The sequence below is a fragment of the Haliotis rubra genome, unplaced genomic scaffold, assembly GCF_003918875.1.
Source record: "Haliotis rubra isolate DU_JTF1 unplaced genomic scaffold, ASM391887v1 Scf231, whole genome shotgun sequence".
NCBI lineage: Eukaryota > Metazoa > Mollusca > Gastropoda > Lepetellida > Haliotidae > Haliotis > Haliotis rubra.
The window spans coordinates 782,682-805,055 of record NW_025766348.1 but is presented as its reverse complement, the minus strand read 5'-3'; the positions used below and the strand labels follow the sequence as shown (position 1 = coordinate 805,055).

The 22,374-nt window shown below is 41.1% G+C and overlaps 1 protein-coding gene and 1 long non-coding RNA gene across 6 annotated transcripts in view; one reads left to right on the top strand and one right to left on the bottom strand.

Moving 5' to 3' along the window:
- Positions 1 to 22,374, bottom strand: part of LOC124278112 — a 228,659-nt gene that overhangs the window by 176,669 nt on the left and 29,616 nt on the right. The window contains exon 2 of one of the 5 annotated variants that reach the window (XM_046713862.1): positions 6,130 to 6,196. The exons of the other annotated variants lie outside the window; for them this stretch is intronic. Within the exon in view, the coding sequence (XP_046569818.1) occupies positions 6,130 to 6,159 (30 nt within the window). The 5' untranslated portion in view covers positions 6,160 to 6,196. The remainder of the gene's footprint in view (positions 1 to 6,129; positions 6,197 to 22,374) is intronic. 5 annotated transcript variants of the gene reach the window in all.
- Positions 1 to 22,374, top strand: part of LOC124278115 — a 133,841-nt gene that overhangs the window by 89,737 nt on the left and 21,730 nt on the right. The gene's annotated exons all lie outside the window — the stretch shown is intronic.

Genomic DNA, 22,374 nt, shown 5'->3' with positions numbered 1-22,374 from the left:
TCACTGGATTGTCTGGTCCAGACTCGCTTATTTACAGACTGCCGCCATATAGCTGGAATATTGCTGAGTGTGGCGTAAAACACAACTCACTCACTATTCAAAAGACAAGGTTTGATAAGGGGTATACTTTGCCCATGGCTATCTGAATCATATTTCATTCACCAAACGTGATTATGGATTAGTAAACAAACTTATGTGAATAATGTTTCATTACATTTATACATAAGTACAACACATATTAGATAATAAACAGCATGATTGAATGTTTACATCTTACGGTAACATCATTTGGACAGATGAAGAACTAATGCAATGTGTCTTCACAAAAGAGGCTCTTGATATAAGAGCAAGGGTGGGGAAGAAGTGGCCTAGCTAGGCCAGAATCTCCCCCTTTTGATATAAAAACAAGGGTGGGGAAGAAGTAGCCTAGCTAGGCCAGAATATCCTCACTTTTATCCTAGAATATCCCCCCATAGAAAACACAACAAAATATCCTAGTTTAAACAGGGGGGAAAGTTTGGCCAAGCCCAAACCTTCCGGGGGGAAGAATATCCTTGGACAAAACCTCCCCAGGGAAATTTTGTTCTAGGCTAGATTTTCCCTGGGGAAAGTTTAGACCGGGTAAGAATTGGCCTGCTACACTGGTTCCCAAATGGATTGGCTATGGCCTTATCTTCCGGCATCGCGGCGTTGAGCTCGGCAAGTGTAAAAGTATATCTCACGCGCCGCCTAGTCGAATCGCACCCTTTCGGACAAATGCCTTGATATTTCATTTTCTGATATTCGCTCATGGTTCTCCAGAGGTCCGTATAACTGAAAAACACATCACTGTCCTCGATGCTCAGCACCTTGTTTCTACTGATTTTAATTGTCGTTTTCTTGACAATCGCTCGGCCGATGTTTGACATGAGTTCTCTTTTATCGTCCTCAGAATAAAAAGTGATCTGAAAAGCCAGGCGTGCCGTCCTGGGGCCGATGACGTCGTTCACGCCCAGATTAGGAAATCGAACCAACAGCGTCTGGTATTGATCGATCGTACTCAGATTATTCCTTATCGTCACGGATTGACGAATGGCAAGGACTCCCAAGGGTTCCCTCAATCTTCTAAAAGGGTCTCGTTTTTGTCCGTATTGCGATGCAGACATTGTTATATTGAAAGTATGTATATGAATTTCCGGATGAAGATGTTGAGATGAACTATTTGGATGAGGAAAGGTCCTTGGGAAAAGATGAAGATCAAACCTCAGTCATGGGTAACACTCTCAGCGATGAACTTTTAAAAAAGAACTGTGAATGAATACTACAATGCCTTGAAGCAAGATAAAAATTACATTCTGCCTACATATCGCGATTAAGTCTAAAATCGATGAGAGAGGGAAACTGCAACTGAAAGCTGCTCCGAATGCCGCTCTCGTAAATGTCCGTACAGGAAAACCCCTCACCTTGTCCACACTGGCTGGACTCCATGGTGTTGACTTTCTCCGTGATATAAATTAAGACTAGTGGATTACCACAGCACACGACACAAACTTTCCGCGAAGGTCACCAAGGCTTTACAAACAGAGCAAACAGAGCTCAGTGCCACAGCGACTGCACTTGATCTAGACGATTTGAGAAATGTACCGCAACGCGCTCAAGAACCTTCGAACGGAAGACATGATCAACGATAGTGAATTAGAAACACCATAGTTGAATTATAGCATTCAGGAACTGCGTGGTCTAGACAAGGCCCTGCAAACCATGCGCAGAGCGCTTGTGAATAACATTGCCAAACTGAACACGCTCGACGATCGTATTGCTTAAGAGAAAACAAAACTCGAACGAGCAGATGATGAGATCAGCAGACGTCGCATCGAAGAAAGATTACGTAACTTAAAAGACGAAAGATCAGTCCGATTAGAAGCAGCTTCCACCAACAGAGAAGCGTTCCGATCCCAAATCAGTCGAGTGCGGGAAACCATCGACCGAGTCCTGAACCACAACATGATATTAGCTGAAAGGATCAGAACGTTATTCAGAGAACAGGGGATCAGTATAGCTGGCATTTTAATCGCGCGCTGGAGTTCATTATATCGACTTTAGCCATCTCTCTGACTGGTGGTGGTACCACTCCGAGCCCCACACCTAGCCCAACACTGCCAAGGGACAAGAAAGGTGTGAAAGAATGGATTAAAAAAACATTTGAAATACCTAGGGGACTTTCTGCCAATGTCGCTGCTGCCAGGTAAAGCCGGCAGCATCGTCTCCTGGTCATTAGGTCTGAACGGTTGGCTCCGGTGGTGGTTTTACTATTCCTGTTTCACCAGTATTCATGGGTGGTGTGATGTGATTGACGTTAATATCTGCGTTCATGCCTTGTTTCTGATCACTGGTCGCGATGACGATTTCGTTGTTATAACTTACCAATTTGTTCACCCTCAGTTTCATATCACTGGGAGCCATAGTCAAACCTACGCCGAGAACGTAGTCTACTTGAGACCTGGCATTTTTCAGTACATCTTGATATCGCTCGATGGTCGTCGGTATATCAACCGGAGATGCAAAATAAACTGTTTCTGTGTGTCGAAAGCAGTCCCCTGAGAAAGCCCTTTCGACATATCCAACATGAATCTTTTCTAAACGTGAAAACCTCCAAAGGTGGTAATCATTGCTATTATCAAAAGCCATAAGATCATCCCTCCACTCATTACTCATGATGTAAGATTTCGCATGCGTCTTACCACCCCATTCTTCTTGCAGTTTGCTGGCTTCTACTAGGGGTATATTGTGAACAATGGGAATGCCCAAACCGTGATTCACTCCCGACAAACGCCAATCTGTTTTCGGATTTATTTGAAATTCGTCACAAATACATTCGTACGCATGCTGATTGTACGGATTATTCGTTGCATCCCTCCCTTTGTCCTGCGGAAGTGGTGCGCTGATTTCTTTCAGGATGCGTCTGATCTGGTAGTAAACGTGAAACGAGAAAACGGAATGAATTAGTTCATCATGAGGAGAGTCGGTCAAGTTCACGCCAGACGCTGTTGTCACGCACCACACGGCAAAGTTGAACTGATTTTGCAAAAATTGTATCGGGCTCAAAAACCAACCATGTTCCGTTTTCACATTTAATTACGGGAAACCTATAATTTTTAAACACATCGAGAAACCATGCTTGGAAATGGGAACTGCCCGCATCGACCATGATCCTGGAGGGTACATATTAAAAGTATAATGTAGAACCTTTATACATTCAACATGTTCGTTACACTCACAGGAATAACGAATGGCGAATCCATTCAACTGCTTCGCGCTATCGATAACACGTTGGGGCAACTCGAAGTAGCTCTCTGCAATCTCACGTATTACCCGCAATGGACGAACATCATCATCAATAGAAACAACAACAAGCTATTTATCGATAACAAACGTCACAATTTATCCGACGGTTATTGTTTTTTCGCTGAACAACAAAAATTTTAAACCTCAAGGAGGCAAATTTTCCCTGAACTGTCCTGACTTATCATTATCCCAAGTAAACCTGTACGTAATTTCAGATCTTTTACCATGTGTTTTACCAGCTTTTCTATTATGATTTGATTTTATTCGTAATATAATGGGAAGATTGTCTGATTCTATGCGTGATTGTATACTGAAATCATTTACAGAGTCAAATAATGATGCTGATGAAATAACATAATCAATAACACTTGTACCATTCAGACCTATGTAATTAAAATCTCCGAGTTGTGCATCACTGCCACAACGACCATTCATAATATGAATATTAAAAACTGAGCACATGTCAAGAAGTGTTTTACCAAACCTGTTTAAAACCTTGTCGGCAGAGAACCATTTAAGATGGAAATAGTCTATAAGAAAGTCCCAGTACGAATGGTTTTGGGTTTCAGTGTATTCCAGTAGATCATCCTCGATAAAATCGGGGTCTATTCCGGTGCGCGCATTGAAATATCCGCCACACAAGATATAGCAGTCTGGTACAGAAGAAACAATTGATAATGGTCCTGACAAATTGTAACGTTGATGTTTAACTTTTAACTTAATGAAAGAAATAATAAATAACTACTTTTGAGAGTTTTGTATCTTTATTTAGTTTGGCTAGTTTTTTTTCATTCTGTCCGAAGCAAAGTTAAATAGCATTGAAGATCATATCTCGACGGCACAATCCTAATAGTGAGATAACAGAAGAAGAGTTTCGTTTAGTGATATCGGAACTTACCAATAACAACACGATGAAACAAGAGATTCAAACAAAGTCTCGTAAAGCCAATGACATTAGAGAAAAAGAGAAGAAAATAATTCATAGAACTGGGGAGAGAACAAGCCCTTCAAGCATTACTTACTAAAGCCAAAGAATTCATAGGAGATTCACAATAAACTGTTTCCTCGTTGTCAATGTGGATTCGTAATTAAAAAAATTCTCTTCCATACCGGGTCATCAAACGATGTTCCCCTCATCAACCGCTGTTTGTAAGGGGCCGCTGGGAGCTTAATTAGCCATAAATAACACCATAAGCAGATCCTGATGCAGAACACCCGTTACTTATACTACTACACATTAAACATTATGATGACACTCATGGTTCTATTATTACTGAGAAGCTTTTTTTACATGTGCTATATATCATCTGACCCTTCATTAACGACACCTTGTATATGTTTTCTGCAAGGAACACAACTCTGCCTTGCCAACTGCAATGGATTAAAATGCATTCTTATGGTGCATACATCGACTAAAAAGATTGTAACTACTTGGTTTTTGTGTTGCTTTGAGTGTCACACAACTTGAATTTCACAAGTTTCTCAAGCATGACTGGGCAGCATGAATTCATCAAGTGAAGAAGAGACGCTAGTGTTAATGGGTTCACAGCTGAATTCTCAAGGTGAAACACTGTTCAGTTTCTTCTCTGCTAATATCAAGTTTCTCTGGTTGTGTCTGACATGTCAACACAAAAAAAGGGAAGTCACTCTGAGATGGACATAGACCTAAGCAATTAGATGTTCAAGAGCCTGTGACTTTCAGTAGGAATTGCTACAATGCAGCTGCAACTAGTGAGTGAGTAAGTATGGTTTTACGCCGCTTTTAGCAATATTCGAGCAATATCACGGCGGGGGACACCAGAAATGGGCTTAACACATTGTACCCATGTGGGGATTCGAACCACTAGGCTACCCCACTGCCCCCGCAGCTGAAACTAGTTATATGTGATTTAAAATCATTATGGATAGGGTGTTCTGACAATGCCACTGTTTTGCATGTTACAAGTTGTTACTAGAACACAGTGGCCTTTAGACTGGGTAATCTAGGCTAACGTTACCCGTGAAGGTCCAGGTTAGAATATTGATCTTCAGTAACCCATGCTTGTCGTAAGAGGCGACTGACGGGATCGGGTGGTCATGCTCGCTGACTACAGTCTGTTTGGCTCAAAAGCGGACCGATGAATTGCAATCTAACTCGAAAACTAATAAACATAACATACTCAAGGAAAGGGACAGCCAGGTGTTCGAGAAGCACGTTCACAGACAAAGTTATTTATTCATTAACCTGTGCTGTGCCGTCTCCATCAGTTCTCGAACACCTGGCTGTCCCTTTCTCTGCACTCCTCCCTCGTAACAAATAGTGAACTGTGTCAATATTTTAATGATAGATTGTTAAACAACTTTTTAATTTTTAGGACAAAAATTCTGCAAAACCCTCAGAGTGGGTATGATGTTTTGATTATGATCAGCGTTTCATTGAGTATTTTATGTTTATTAGTTTTCGAGTTAGATTGCAATTCATCGGTCCGCTTTTGAGCCAAACAGACTATAGGTTGATACATGTCATCGGTTCCCCAATGCGCAGATCAATGCTCATGTTGTTTACCACTGGATTGTCTGGTCCAGACTCGATTATTTACAGACCGCCGCCATATAGCTGGAATATTGCTGAGTGCGGCGTAAAACTCAACTCTCTCACTCACTCACTAGGCCAACGTCTTTCATAAACATATTAACAACATGATATCCATAAGACAAAGTGTGGCAGATAATGCTGTTTATTTTTAGACCTTTTTGTAAGAAGAGTCTTGAACTAAATGCTTTTACTTCTGGTGCTAATCAAGTGATAAAAATAAAGTGTAATACCTTCAAGGTACTTAACAAATTCCTTGCCATGAACACAAGTTCAGCCTCAAGTGAATCCAAGAGAAGCCTAAAAATTAAAAAAGATAATTATACATAAAGCATACAGCTGGGGAAAATTATCTCCAGTTAATCCCAAACTGTCTTAACCCTCATTATGTAACTGCACATAGCCCTATCCCTTTCATAATAAACTATAGGTGGCATCTCACTGATCTTGGAAAAATCAGATATCTTATGACCTTGGGCACCATCAAACTTCTTGTGCAAACTCTTATCATCGAATGATCACTTTTGAAACAACGTTGCTGATTGCACAACTAAATCTGATTGCAACCAATCATGAATCCTGAACACTTGCACCCTGAAAGGACCGAACAGAGGTACGTGGGAAGATATCACTTGAGTAACCTGTGTGGGAAGAGAATGTGGTCCTGGTGGCCAGTGAATTTTGTATTGATAGTTAAGTAAATCTACAAATGTTATTTAGGACCAGTGAAGTTCAGACAGGACCACGAACTATTGTCCACTCACTGGTCCTGTGGTCTAGTGGGAAATTTTGAAAGGTTTCTTTCCCTGTTAATTTCCTTAATGTGAAAATGATCAGTGTCAGATGTTTTTGATGACAATGTATATTTTGCTACCCAAGAAAGATGCAGCATCACTGGTATACCACGATATGAAACACTAGAGAGTACAAATCACAATAAGTCAGGAAAATGCTGGTACTTTGTATTTTTCAAAATCATGCATATCTTCATCTTGACTGAAAACATAAATGAGAACTGATAAGTCGCACTGAAATATAAACAGCATGAAACAACTGGTGAGGTGAAATTGGGTTTAACGTTGTGCTTGAGAATATTTCGCTCATATGACGATGTGCATGCGTGTGTGTGTGTATGTGTATGTGCGGCTGCTTGTCCTAGCCCAGACTGAAGCTGGTTTTATAGTGCTAGCCCACTGAGATACCATGCCGCAGTGAAGCATGAATACCCCACTCAGACACGTTATACCGACTCCGAGCCGACCAGTCCTTGTTGTACCCATTAATGCCGAGCGCCAGGCAGGGACCAACAAGTACCATATTTAAACGTTTTTTGGTATGACGCGGTCGGGAATCAAACCCGCGACCTTCCACTCTCCGGGCGGACGCTCTAACCACTACACCACAGAGGCGGTCCATGACACAACTACTAACCTGTGATAAATAATGCAAAACCATTTGCAACCAGTTTCCTGTATATGATGTTCTATTAATGTATTAGTTGTGACTTAGCAATATCCAAAAAACTAAGAAGTGAAAATTGTGAGGGTGATGGTCATATTTCATTCAGGTTCCTAACCAATTACAAAACCACAAGTTCATGCACTCTTTCATCTGTATTATTATTTTTATTATTATAGTATATTCATATAGCACACATATGCATGCACCTTGTGCATGCTCATAATACATAATCCAGTCATTAGCCTAATAATCCCCAAATTCAGATTGATACCTATCACTTTCACCAACATATGGATGTCGATTCTGCAATATCAGAGAAACCTCTTTGGTGTTTCAGAAACTATGACTACTATATTTGCAAAAAAAAGTCAAAGCTGAATTCTGATTGAACATCTGGCTCAGTGAAAGAATGCTTTTGAAAGAGTCACTGAGTCCCATAATTACATGAATTAAATCCATCTACATGAATGCACCTGATGTCCAACTGAGCTTTAATATTTTGCAGAAGTCAACTAATTATTGTGTGTGTGGTCAACTATGGACTTCCACTTGTTTCACCTACACAACTTTTCAGTTTGATCACAACGATATTCCAAGCTGAAATGTGTTTTCATCACATATACAAGCTAAACAAGAACCAGCTCCATTCAAACATTTTCTGCATACCCCCAAACCACCTCACCAGAAACATGAACAAGGGGTAGTTTATAAGTATTGACACTCACACAGAAAAAAGATTTCAACTGAAGATATTCACTTTTATGATATATTTTTATCGAGAATGACCTTCCACATTGTCTTTAGAAGTCCTGGCTGTCCAAAATGTTCATCTTAGCTGTTATGACATCATCATCGAGTAAAGATTTGTCCTTGCTACAGGTTTCTTTATGTTTGGGGACAGATGTGTCCAGAACGTCTGATTGGTAGGCTGGTCTACCTCTTCGAAGATGGAGACTAGTCTTCCCTTGAAGAACTGTGGAGTTGTGACAGCATGCTTCTCTTTAGCAGCTCTGGAATGTTCTGACAAATCTGCTGTATAAGATGATTGCATGCATGAAACTGGGCAGACATCCATACTGGAGGTTACTGGAGATCTTCATGCTTCTTGGGGATATGCTCCAAGGGGCTGTTGTTAAAACTGTTTCAGGCTCATGTCAACTTTGGTGACCTGTGTATTGATTGATCAGGGGGATGACCGCCCTGATAACATCTGTAAACCAGTTGATCCATGTACTGATTTTTACCATCTGCTTGTTGACGACATTAACATCCTTGAACCCATGCAATCCAAGTACCTCTTTACTGTCATTTGTTTAATACTATTTACTATCTGGTAACCATTTCTACATTTCCATCATCTCTGACAGTCACATTACTTTCCAACAGGCAGCTCTTAGATGAGAGTATACATTCACTTTCACACAGGGGCCAAGTACAATCATCCCTCGCCATAATGCGGGTATTGGGGTCCATGTATGACCCCTGAAAACCTGAATCCTTTAAATTGCCCCAGATCTGTTCAATTGGATTAAGGTCACAGTGATAGGGCGGCAAACGTAGAATTTCATGACCATGCTTTTTCAACATGGTGTCAATCAAGTAAACAGGGGGTAGTTTGTGAGCTAGTATCATATCATACAGTTTAGTTTTAGTAGCTTTAGCTAACACTGTGGTATGGTGTGTTGTCCATCACCACCAAACACTTTTCAGGTAGAGCAGGAAGTAGCTGCGTATTCTGTGAACACTGGAGTTCATCCCTGTGTGATAGCCACGACTATCAGTAGATTTAGATCTAAACACCAAGTCACATCCTGGTAGGAAATGCAGATGAGACCCTGCGTGTACAATGATACGTCTCTCACCCTTGTCTGAAGGAATCTTCCTGTTTTCTTATTTGGGGTCTGAGTGCTGCCACTGATATGAAGGGGTGTGGTTAGCATTAATCCATGTTTCATCCAAATAGACTACTTCAAAGCCGTTTTCTCTTTTTGGGGGATATATTTCTCAGATAATTGGCCCTAAGTCTCACGAGATCACCTCTTTCACAGAGTCAAACTTTTGTGCTGGATATTCATTTATAATGTAATCCGAATTTCACTAATAATTTACATATTATAAATCTGGAAATGCAGATATCATGTTCATCTTCAAGAATTTTCTTCAGTTTTCTTGACTTGAGATGTTGTTTCTCTGATAAAAAGGGCGAATTATGTCCCTGATTAGTCTCAAATTGAAAGTTACTGTTTTCTGACGTCATACATTTATGGACGCTATAACGCGGTATATTGCATCACAGCAAACATCGTAAGTACTGTTTTGATGTGACGTCACAATTGCATGTGCTTCCCGCCCTTGAGGCTGTTCCTGCAACAATTTACTGTTACTTTACACACAGAAATCCAAAACAAAATGATGATAGTTTGTTAAGTAATTTTTTTTATTTTGGAGACAAAACGTTATGAAACTTTTTTTCCTGAGTTCATCTGATGTTTTCATAACATTCTACATTGAAATGAATGTTTGATCATGAAGCAATTATGATTCATTGGTATCATTTTGACCCAAACAGACTATAGTTCGTGGTAGCAATACTTCTTTCAATAACAAACCTGTTGTGGATATAATGTTTAAAGTGAGAATTTAAAATTTAGAGTTGTTTTCAAAACTTTACTGGGCGGTGGGGCAGCCTAGTGGTTAAAGCGTTGACTCGTCACGCCGAAGACCCGAGTTCGAATCCCCACATGGGTAAAATGTGTGAAGCCCATTTCTGGTGTCCCCCGCTGTGATGTTGCTGGAATATTGCTAAAAGCGGCGTAAAACCAAACTCAGTCAGTCAGTCAGTCAAAACTTTACAGTTATAGATAAAGAATTTAGCTAAAAGCAACAGTAGGTCAAGCACATCAGAATATATATTTTCCTGCAGACCAAACAAAGTTAAAGGTCAAATTTCTAATTATGGATATGTGGGCACTTTTCATAAAGTAGGCTTTATAGTGGTTGCCATAAGCATTGAATTTGTTTTTATCCGCAAAATGAGTGGGTAATTGTTTTAACTTAAGTTGATAGAAAGAACATAATTACAATCAGTTAAGTTAATTTTATATAAAATTAGTTAAAGTACTGTCGGAAATAGAAAAAAAACTTCTTTTTTTTCACATTTATATCTACAATTTATGTAGTTAATATGTAAAATATCTGTTGTTTTGTTTGTTTGTTTTAAACATATTTTATTCATTCAAGAAAAGGATTGGGCACAAGTTATCCAACTTAGACAGCCCTCTCCCGATAGTTACACAATTCATCTTACAACAAAGTACACAAGTGACAGACATAGGCTAGGATATGTACAACAGATGTTAACTGAGAAAGTGTTTTGTGTGAGAGATATAGATATGTACATATTTGAAAACATTCTGGTTTTCAGTGATTGAGAGACCTGCATTGCCATGTAAGATAAGATTAATATCAATCAGTGTTCTATTTTTGACAATACGTTATAAAGATTTTAACAGTTTATGTCTTTGAATAGTATACAATGGACATTCAAGGAAGTAATGAAAAACATTCTCACATCTATGGCCACATGGTCATGTTTTACATTGATTCTATATAAATCATAATTAAGTGTACTCATCATATATCTTAATCTAGTGTGCATAACACTGAACTTCCTTATTCCATATTAATAATATTTAGGTGCACATATTTCCTTCACTTGGATATAAGATTTAAACGATGCATCAGTCGCAATTTCTAATAGCTAAGGGAATATTATTCCACACTTTAACTGTTGATGGAATAAAAATATCTGTTAAACTAAGTTTGGCCTAACTACAGTCTCAGTAGTAGGGAGATAGGAAACGTAGACAAAGGACTTTACTGAGGAGAGATTAGTGCAGAAATGAGCAATGCAGTTTTTTTCAAAGTCCAAAGAGACTTATTTGGGACAGACCATGGCTTAATGCAAATTAAATTATTGTGCGATGATATTGTATTTACACTTTTTAAATGCCCATTTTGAAATTAAACTTAGCTTCATTATAAACGATAGCTGATGTAAAAATAGTAACTTTAATCAAGGAGAATAGAAGATGGGGAGTGGTCTCTCCTCGAAAAGCCTCTTTGGGTATGCCTCGACTCATCACGTGACCAGTTTAGCCAATATGGCGGCAGCATAATTTTTGTTGGCATGTATTTGAGGTGTGTGAAAAATATGACATATCATCGATCTGATCTGATCCGCCATTGAAATACTACGTACAGGGCGATGTTTAAGTGTTTCTAGTAAATATTCTAAAAGCTTCTTTCACATACACCTTTACTTTTTATGAGGGGAATATACCATCTGGTGAAAGATGTTTGCAAGTAATAGTGATTGTTTCATAAGTTGAAATAAATTGTTAGGGTGTAGTTGAGGTGTGTGAAAAACATGACATATCACCGATCTGTTCTGATCCGCCATTGATGCCTGTGATGCTTGAGTGTTATAGTATTAAAACTTCTTTCTTTCTTGTTGATCTGAGTATTTGACGAAACAGGAAAGGTCTTTACAACGCTTTGTGATAGTTTTAAACTTTCTGTATTTGAGGGGTGTATGACAGTGTCAAATAACATTCTGTCAATGTCCATGCGATTCCACACATGCTTCCTACTTTTTTTATTACATTAGTAATTTAGTCTTCAGCTATCTTCCTTATAGCTGAAGACTAAATTACTAATGTAATAAAAAATGTAATTTTCTGATTAAAATTGATATTTTATACTTATCCTGACTCATGCTCTTTTGCTTGTCTTCTTTTTCTTGCGAACATAGTGGAACACTTGTATCTCCCTAATTGAAGCTCCCTTCAATGTAAAATCACTAATTAGTACTCACCAAGAGTTGCCTCCCTCTTCCAAATCCAAAAAATCACTAATTAGTAGAGTTGCGCCCTGGGAAAGGAGGCCACCTCTTCCCTCATGCTTCACTCTCTCCTGATATAGCGAGCCCAACACTTGAATTTACTGGGAAATCCAAAGTGTTATGTGGGGAGGATGGGAGGGCTTACCTCATGAGTCAGGATAAGTATAAAATGTCAATTTTAATCAGAAAATTACATATTTTTCCTTATCCTGACTCATGCTCTTTTGCTTGTGGAATCCCTCACGAAACGGAGGTGGGAAAACAGAATACTTTGAATTTAAATAATTAGTGATTTCTGTATAAGTAATAACCCCCTACGGGAACTTCCTAATGGCACTGTAATTAAGCTAATTCCTGCTGCTATTAAACATAAGTTCTACCAGCTGCCATAGATGGGGGTACTACAATATATAGATACTATGATAATAGTAATAATGGTATAAAGCGACTCCAAAGTGGAGAAGCGACCCAATGTACATATAACATCAGTACTGGGCTTAAGACTACTATAGACTTAAGATATGTATATAACAGCACAAAACTCCGTAGAGTTATAAGCTAGATGAAACTGGTATGATATATACATAATAATAATCTCGTGAGACTAATCATCGTCTACGAGGGACTGTCAACTGCTGTGCGAGGACCATGGGACCGAAATGGTGAATACCTCAGACGTCCTCGGTGGTGATATCTCTCAGATAGTGGTTAGCAAACACCATGTCGGATTTCCAAAAGCAGCCCTCCATAATGGTATTCAACGAGCAATTTCCGTGTAGAGCGAGTGTGGAAGCCAGTGCTCTGATTTCATGGGGATTAGATGCTCTTGGAGGGTCGAGTCCTGCAGCCTTGTAGGCACGAAGTATGACAGTTCTGATCCATATCGATATGGTGGTACGAGAGACCTCGGTCTGAGTCGCTGTCGATAGAGGGATGAATAACCGCTTGAGTTGTCGTCGCCTCGTTTTGGATCGTTGTAGATAGATTCTGAGTGCTCTGACTGGACATAGAGATAGGTCAAGCGTATCTTGAGGTCCGAGAACTGAGGAGAGTGCAGGAACATGGAATAATCTGTCTGGTTGACCTGGCAATTGATTCTTGGCGATAAAATCCCATCGCAGTCCCATATGCACTATGTTTTGATTGTCGTCAAAACGTATTCTCTCATAATCTAGTGCGTGAATTTCTGACATCCTGACTGCCGTTGCTAGGGATAACAGGAACAAAGTTTTCTGTGACAGAAATTCAAAGGTTGTTGATTCCAGTGGTTCATAGGCCTCACTTGTGAGGTGTTGGAGCACTATATTTAGATCCCATGCTGGAGCGCAAAATCTCTGTTTCTGATCCTCCAATCGGAATGCACGTAGTAAGGCCAGTAACTCTGGCGTCTTGGTTAGCTTGACACCAGTTCTCATAGTTATCACAGAACTTAAAGCTGCGAGATAAGTTGACAATGTCGAGCCTTTTAAATGTTTATTTTGTCGTAGGTAACACAGATAGTCAGCCACTTGTGGATGTGTAGCATTTCTCGCTGTAAATCCCTTTTTAGCAGCGTATGTTTCAAAACTGTGCCACTTGTCGTCATACAAGTTGCGCCTAGAATTGCGTAAAGCAAGCGTGACTGCTTTCGCCGCTCTGGCTGAATAACCTCTCTTGTTTAGACACACTTTAATACAGTCCATACGTGAGGTTGGAATGCTTCTGGGTTTCCGTGCGCTTGTTTGGTGTGAGGATGTATTAGTAGATTCGAGCGCTTTGGTAGCTCTAGTGTTGGTTGTCCGATTTCTTGAATTAGAATGGGAAACCACGTTCTCGCTGGCCAGTAGGGCTCGACCAAAATCAGTTGGAGGCTCTGTGTTTGACTGATTTTCTGTAACACCTGTGGAATTAGCGCTGGCCCACGCCTGTGGATCCGGGACTGGTGATACGAATGTTGTTAGCTGATTGTTGAAGTGAGTGGCGAATAGGTCTACTAGCGGAGCTCCTATTTCCTTGATAATCTGTGCAAAGATTTCTGTATGGAGCATCCATTCTGTCGGTGACGGTAGATGTGGCCGAGAGAGTGCGTCTGCTAGTACATTCTTGGCTCCCGGAATGTGGCATGCTCTGACATGTATGTTGAGATCGTCGATTAGATCGAACAGTTGAAAGCATAGAGTCAATAGGTTCAATGATCTCGTTGAGCCTTGTTTGTTTACATAAAATGCCACTGTTGAGTTGTCGGTGTGAATCATCAGATGCGCATTCTGTAGAATGGTGCTCCAATGTAGTAGGGCGCTGATTACTGCTTTCATTTCTAGCATGTTTATGTGCAGCTTGCTCTCTTGCTGGTTCCATAACCCTGATGCCGTCCGGTTGGCGAGATGAGCTCCCCAACCTTGGAGCGGCACAGCGCCTGCATAGAGATGGGTTTTGAATTCGGCTCTGTTAAATAGATGCCTTCGCAGACATTCGACCTCCTGGTCCACCATAGTAGATGAGGTCTGATGTGCTTCGTAGACTGAATGGTTGTAGGTCGCCGAGATGAGCTGATGAGGACCTGTAACGGACGTAACTGTAGTCTGCCTCTGACTGTCATGTCTTGGGCTGACGTGAGGAGACCCAACAGACTCTGCCATTGTCGTGAGTGGTAGCGGAGAGTAAGGCTTGTGGGATGGTCTGTTGGATCTTGAGCCATCGGTCCTCTGGTACGCGGCGATCACGGTTCTGTGTCGTGATAAATCGAATGCCTAGAAATTGCAGATCTTGCGTAGGTTCTAGGTCCGACTTGAGTAGATTTACTAACCATCCTAGCTGTGTTAGTAGCTTGATGATGTAGTTTAACTGTAGTTTGAGACGCTGTGGATCTTGATCTACTTGAATCCCGTCGTCTAGGTAGAATGCACTGGCGTAGCCCTAGACGATGTAGGTAAGTGACGATGGGTTTCGTTACTCTTGTGAATAACCAGGGGGATGATGATATTCCAAATGGGAGTACTCTCCATTGATAATGCAGCCTGTCTAGTGTAAACCGTAGGTATTTCCTAGATTGGGGATGTATGGGGATATGTAGATACGCATCCTGCAGGTCTATACTGGCCATGTAGTCCATGGGACGAATTAGGTGCCGAAGTTGAGGTAGATGTATCATGCGAAACGTTGGCGGTTTGCGTAGATAATCTCTGTTGAACATGCTCATGTTGTAGATGAGTCTGAACTTTTCCCTGGAGTTTTTCTTGGGCACTAGGAAAACTGGGGAGTGGAAGCCTGGTTCGATGTTTACTTGATCCAGTACTTCTATGGCCTGCTTGGTTAGTAGCGATGCAACAGCTTCTCTTAACTTTAGTAGTTGTTGCGCCTGAAAGTCGAACTTGTGAGGGTTGACTGTAAGTGGAGGCGTGTGGCCTGTAGTTGGATTCGATATCCGTGATATGTTGGAGACATAAGGGTCTTGTAGAATTCCCCAGTTCTCCCAGTGCAGTTGAAGGCGTCCACCCACTTGTGATGGTTGTACTGGAACGGCTGGGGGTGGAAGGCTCCAGTCGTTCCGAACCCGTCTTTCATCGTTTATAGTTGCGGGAACCTCTGGGTGCCCTGCCTCTTCCCGATCCTCCTCTGTAGTTGCCATATGGGCGACGAGAAGAATCTTTTCCCCTTGAGGTGGCCATCTTCCTGTCCCGTGCCTTCTGTAAGCCAGTAAACTTAGATCTTCCTGAATATCTCTGTGATGTCTGCCTGATGACGCTGGCTAGCGTGTCCATCGACTTTATCATAAGGTCTTCCCTTGAATCCTTGGTGACTTCTTTAGAGACTTTATCTATTGTTCCATCGAGATAGATGGCGAAGACCACGGGGCTGTGTAGAGTGGAGATGTAAACTGTTCACCCCAACTACAGGAAGCGGGGAGACCTTGACGATGAGCCAGAGTTAGCGCTGCGGAGACTGATGTAAGATGATCCGTTAAGAACTGCTGCTCCTTCTTCTGCATAAGGAGGGCCGAGTAAATCATTCTGTCATCTTCTGATGTAGAATCGACCCGTGAAGATCCGGGGTAGAATAGGTCTTCAGCAACCCATGTGCTTGCCATAAAAGGCGACTATGCTTGTCGTAAAAGGCGACTAACGGGATTGGGGGGTCAGTTTCGCTGACTTGGTTGACACATGTCATCGGTTCCCAATTGCGCAGATCAATGCTCATGCTGTTGATCACTGGATTGTCTGGTCCAGACTCGATTATTTACAGACCGCCGCCATATAGCTGGGATATTGCTGAGTGCGGCGTAAAACTAAATACTCACTCACTCACTCACTGATGTAGAATCACGAAATCTGGTGATGAGAGTTTCATTAACCGTTCTTGATCTGTTAAGGCCAAAGAACATTCTCCTTGTCATGGTTTCGATCTGCACCAGCTTGCGGTCGTCTATCTTGTAGGTCTTATTCTTGGCATCGTTGATTACTTTGAAGTTATCGTTGATATCTCGTGCCTTGAAAAATGGGTCCATATTATTGGTTGAGAACTTTTTGGCGTTGAACTGTGTGGTAAGTGCGGCACTTGGGCTTTAGTGGCTTTATGGAAGGCTGTGTCCAGATTCTGAGAGACTGTTGCTATCGGGTCGATCGGAGGTAGGGTGATGGTGTCTGCATCGTCCTCCCTCATGAGATAAGTGTGGGCGGGGTTACCGTTCTTGGAAGGTGAAGCTAGGTCCAGGTTGTTAACCATCCAGTAGCGTATTTCTGCGTCGGAGAATATGATGCCTCCATCATCTTCTGTAACAGGATCGCAAATAAGAGGTTGATCCGATGGTGACTGAGGTGGAGACCTGTATACTTCTACAGCTGTGCAGGGTGACGTCAACGGAGACCTGTCTGGGGACTTCCATGAAGACTTGTGAGGCGAACGGTGTGATGACCTGCGTGGAGATCGACGTGGTGAACGACGAGGTGATCGACGTGGAGATCGGCGAGGAGATCGCGTCGTGGAGAGGACAGCCTGGTGAACTATATGGTGACCTTTGCGAGGAGATCTATGTGGTGAACGTTGATAGCCCAGCGAAGCTCTTGGGGAATCCCTCGATGACCTTGTAGGATGACTTGGAGCCTGTAAATGGAGATGACTTGGAGCCTGTAAAGTGGCGAGCCCTTCGCTAAGGGTTCATCTGAGTCTTCGGTCCTGGGGAGTGTTGATCATCCCTAGTCGAGGCAGGTGACGATCTAGCTGTCGCTTCGAGGCCTGTGGTGTCGAGTCAGAGTCCGGGGATGAGAGGATCTTCCTTCGAGAACCTCCTCGTGAGTGTTGATCATCGGAGTCCGAGGCAGGTGACGATCTAGCTGTCCTTCGCGAAGGCTGTACATCTGGGTCCTTCGCAGAGGTGGGCTGTGACGTCCTTCGCGAAGGTGGCTTCCCCAGCGATGACTTGATAGCGGCCGCTTTGTTGACTGGGGGTCCCTCTGGGGTGTCGTCTACGTTGGAGCCTTCGCGAAGAGCTCGGCCTCTGGGCTTGTTGTCTCTCCAGGCCGTAGCGGTCTTCCATCATCTTCATAATGTGTAGAACCAGGTCGTCTGGGACGGTCTTCGAAGATGTAGATGTGCCCTCTCTGCGTTGGTAGCGACGGGACCCTCAGGAAGATCGTCAGACATCAGCGTTGGTACATCAGATTGCGTGTAGATCTGCGCTGACGTCACTGTTGCCGACACCGGTCGTTTCTTGTGGCGTACATCGGGTATGATGATCGGCTGATCATCATACAGGCCTAGTTCTGCGGCGGGAACAATCTCGGCTGAGAAAGTCCTAGTAGACTTCGCTGGTTTCCCCTGGGAGGTAGACGCTGCCCTGGGGGTACGGAGTCTGCGTTGTGACGAAGTGGCAGCCCTCTTAGTCTTCGGCTGCGACGACGGGATGTCTGGGGATGCAGGACGCTTCTTGGAGATGGCGGACTGCGTCCCACGCCTCTCCTCCGAGGGTAACTCTAGCGGAACACCAGACGGGAGGGGGTCGTCCGACAGCAGTTGACTGGCTAGGGGTTCCGAAGTATCGGCAATGGCTAGGCTCTGTTTACGTGACCTATCTGCTGCGCGTCTCAAGACGCAAAGATAATATTTGTTAAATGCAGAGTTAGACAAATTATTACAGTAACTGCAACGTGAAGAAAATGCACATGGTGCAGTACAGCTAGGGCATATTAAATGCGGATCGGCAGCAGAAAAACGTAACCTACAAACAGTACAGATTTTCATCAACGCAAACTGCTGAACAATCACGGCGTCGATTATAAACAGCAGAAATACGAATAAATATCAATACATAATTGTTGAAGGATACTAGCTAAACCTCTATAGATGACTACAAGAGGTAACTAACTAAAAATAATCAAAGGATATAGTGTGTAGGGAGACACAGGCGCTCTCACATCCTGCTCACTGGGCGAAGAAGGAGAGAGTGAAGCATGAGGGAAGAGGTGGCGCCTCCTTTCCCGCGCATTTGGAAGAGGGAGGCAACTCTTGGTGAGTACTAATTAGTGATTTTACATTGAAGGGAGCTTCAATTAGGGAGATACAAGTGTTCCACTATGTTCGCAAGAAGAAGAAGACAAGCAAAAGAGCATGAGTCAGGATAAGGAAAAATAAGTAGATTTGAAAAAAAATATTTACAGCTGATGTTAACACATGTGTTCCAGAGATAGTTTTGTGTTCTTTAAAATGTTTGGGGAGGTGTTGCCGGGGTGTATCATTTATTCTTTCATTCATTCACTTATGTATTTCTTTCTCTTTTTTCTCTTTTTCTTTATTTCTTTCACTCATTCACATATAATTCCTGCTATAATTCATTCATTCATTCATACATTGTAAAATTTGGAAGCTAATGTAGAAATTGAGAGAAAAAGGCAAGGGGAACTCATAAGCATTCAACATAAACAGAAAAGCATTGAAACATTGTGAGACATTTTAATTGCATAACAGATCAATTCAAACATATATCATAATAGCACTGTACAAGTCTGTGGAAATATTTAAGGAAACATGCATGATCATATTGACAGTATAGCTTATGCTTGCAAAATGTATGCTGATAGTTTCTGACTGATATAATAAACTGGCTGAAGTACTGTTAAACGCAACTGAAGTTACACTGGGAATGGACCAAGTCACTGTGCGCGTTGAAGCACGACAAGGCACATACTAATTAGTACAAATGATAGAGAAAGCAAGGGAGTGACCTATCCCTGCTGTAGATTATGCCTGCTTTAATACTGAAACTATTAACTCATTAAGGCCGAGAGACGCATATATGGGGCAAATTAATCAGCTCCTCACAGCGAGTGACGTGTTTATGGGGCAGGTAATTAGCAGTTTCTCACAACGAGAGCCACATACAGTCGTCAACAGAAAGCACCTCTTATTCAGCGAGAGGCGCTTATGTGTGTTGTACTTTTAAAAATCGCACTGTACCTATTATTTCAACCAATTTAGCAGTACTGAGCAAATGTTAGCTTTTCTTACGAGAGATCCCACCTTTAGTATCAATCAGAAGAAGTATTTAAAGTGTTTTGATAACAATTGCTAATCATTATCATAGGCTTCTTGTACAGCGTTTGACAAATGAACACATGTCGGCGAGAAAGGGGATTATGATGTTTTTACAGAGGTAAGTGCCTGGTACTCTTCCTTGGGAATGGATACTAAAATACTTCAAATTCGTATGCACCTTGATTGAATTAGATGTAATGGTTTAGAGGTTACAAAAAATTATATTTCCTTCAACTACCTAATAAATAGGAAACAATATACGAAATTTCAAGGACATACAAAGAATTCAAACACAATAGAAGAGTTTGAATTAACTTTTTAGGCATCATTACGTTGTCACGTTTCATATACTGAAACATAATGTATAAACACAAGTAATTATACATCCAAGCTCGAATAGATTAAACATAATTGAACTTACTTATTTGAAGTTTACTGAATTGTAACTAGTTGTTTTCCATAATCTAAAGTTTGTAATGTTACCTAAGCGAATATAAAGTGATAAGTCGCGCCTTTGCATCGAATACATATACATGTATACATGTCAGTGTTATTACAACAATGAAATGTTTTACTACGATTGTTACAAAAGACAGTAAGTTGGTAATTCAAAACATTGTCACACATGGACAGAAGTAATATCATAAGTTATGACATGTAAACCATACAAAGGTATTTCAAGCATTTTTGTTCAAGCTGTTGAAAGTTTCATGTTGATTTGAATTGTCAGTTTTCTATGCAATTTACATGAGCATTCTGTAAAACGTTTGTATTTGATCTGTGTAATTATCAAATCCGGTGCAATTATCACGTGTATCAATCAACTCAGTCTCTATTGATCCATCGTCAATAAAAGCTGGATAGTATATCAGTTACGGTATCGATACACATGCGTATAATCATTCAAGCAGATTACAGTAATGAGATAATTGAAAGCCTCTTTCGACCTTGAAATAACAGCCTCCCGGTAGAATGCATATGTAGTTACGTCCTTGTTGAAAGGTTTGTCCCGTGACAAGTGTAAAATATACAGATGCGCTGTTATATCATTGGACATCTTGCTTTATGGAGTCATGCCCCTCTCTGTGATGTTTATACATGCATGCACATCTGTAATCTTATGAACCTCGTTTGCATTCAGTAAAGATATAGGCACGCCCACCTTCATAAATATTGGGGGTGGGGGTGTCAACTGCAAGTTAATACACTATAATAATTCAGTAAAGTGTCACCTCGTGAATTCTGTAATGCGTGTACTCTAGTTTGGATAGTCATTCGTATCAAGGTGAAGATTATATTTACATGTACAGCAAACCATTATGTTTTATGTACTAGTTGTGTGCATAAAATGTATATGAAAATAAATACTACCTCTACTCAGTGGTTGGATTTCAATCGCTTTGTTTTACTTATCGAAAAACACTAAAATGAGGACAAATAAACTCGCCAAAGTGACTGTCTATTCCTATTTGTCTTATGTGTATATTTCATACATCGTTACCAGTGTGTATGTTTACAATACACAAACTGTTACATGATAGCTTGAGTTGATAAAGCCGAAACCCAGCATATCGACTGGTCAAGGATATAGCCAATAACCAATCTCTATCCAAGCTGCTGAGTGACCAAACGTGCTCTTCAGAAATTTAGCCCACGCCCCATCACCTGTCCTTTCCTCTGTGACAGGTATCTCATGATACGATTGGTTGCAGATAACATATGACCAGCCACTATACTGAACAGTTGAGATACCAGTGTGTATGTTTACAATACACAAACTGTTACATGATAGCTTGAGTTGATAAAGCCGAAACCCAGCATATCGACTGGTCAAGGATATAGCCAATAACCAATCACTATCCAAGCTGCTGAGTGACCAAACGTGCTCTTCAGAAATTTCTCCCATGCCCCATCACCTGTCCTTTCATCTGTGACAGGTATCTCATGATACGATTGGTCGCAGATAACATATGACCAGCCACTACATTGAACAGTTGAGATACCGAACGTTCTATTCGGGAAATTTGATGACGCCCTATCACGTGACCCTTTGTTTTATGTCTATGCAAGGAATATGTAGTATACATTTTGTATATGTATGTTTGTATGGTCACATATGTTTTCTGCATTAAATCTGTATGAAATAAAGTGCAATGCTATGAATGTGCTTTGTGCTAGTGACAGACTAGCGTTATAGTACTTTCATTAAAATAATTCGTAAACACTAGAAATGTATCGGCAAAACCGCTATTTTCGATCCGAAGATTATAAAGTATGAAAGTAAATTCTTCTTTACAGTATGTCATTGTCATAGATGTTTTGTAAATTTAAACCTCACACAATGATATAAGAGAGAGAATTTGTTAACGTGTGTCTCATCTGTTATATACAAAGAATACATGTGTATGCATATTGTGATAAAATATAAATGTACAAGCCGACAAAAGGTCTACATGAGAAACTTGCAATAAAATTACATAAAGCTAGCAATACACGACATGTATTCACACCTGATTTCTTTCAACATATATCTTTATGACACAATTAAACAATCAGGACTTGTTTGTACGACTAGACAGTTTCCTGTGATCCCCGAAACCTGCCAGGG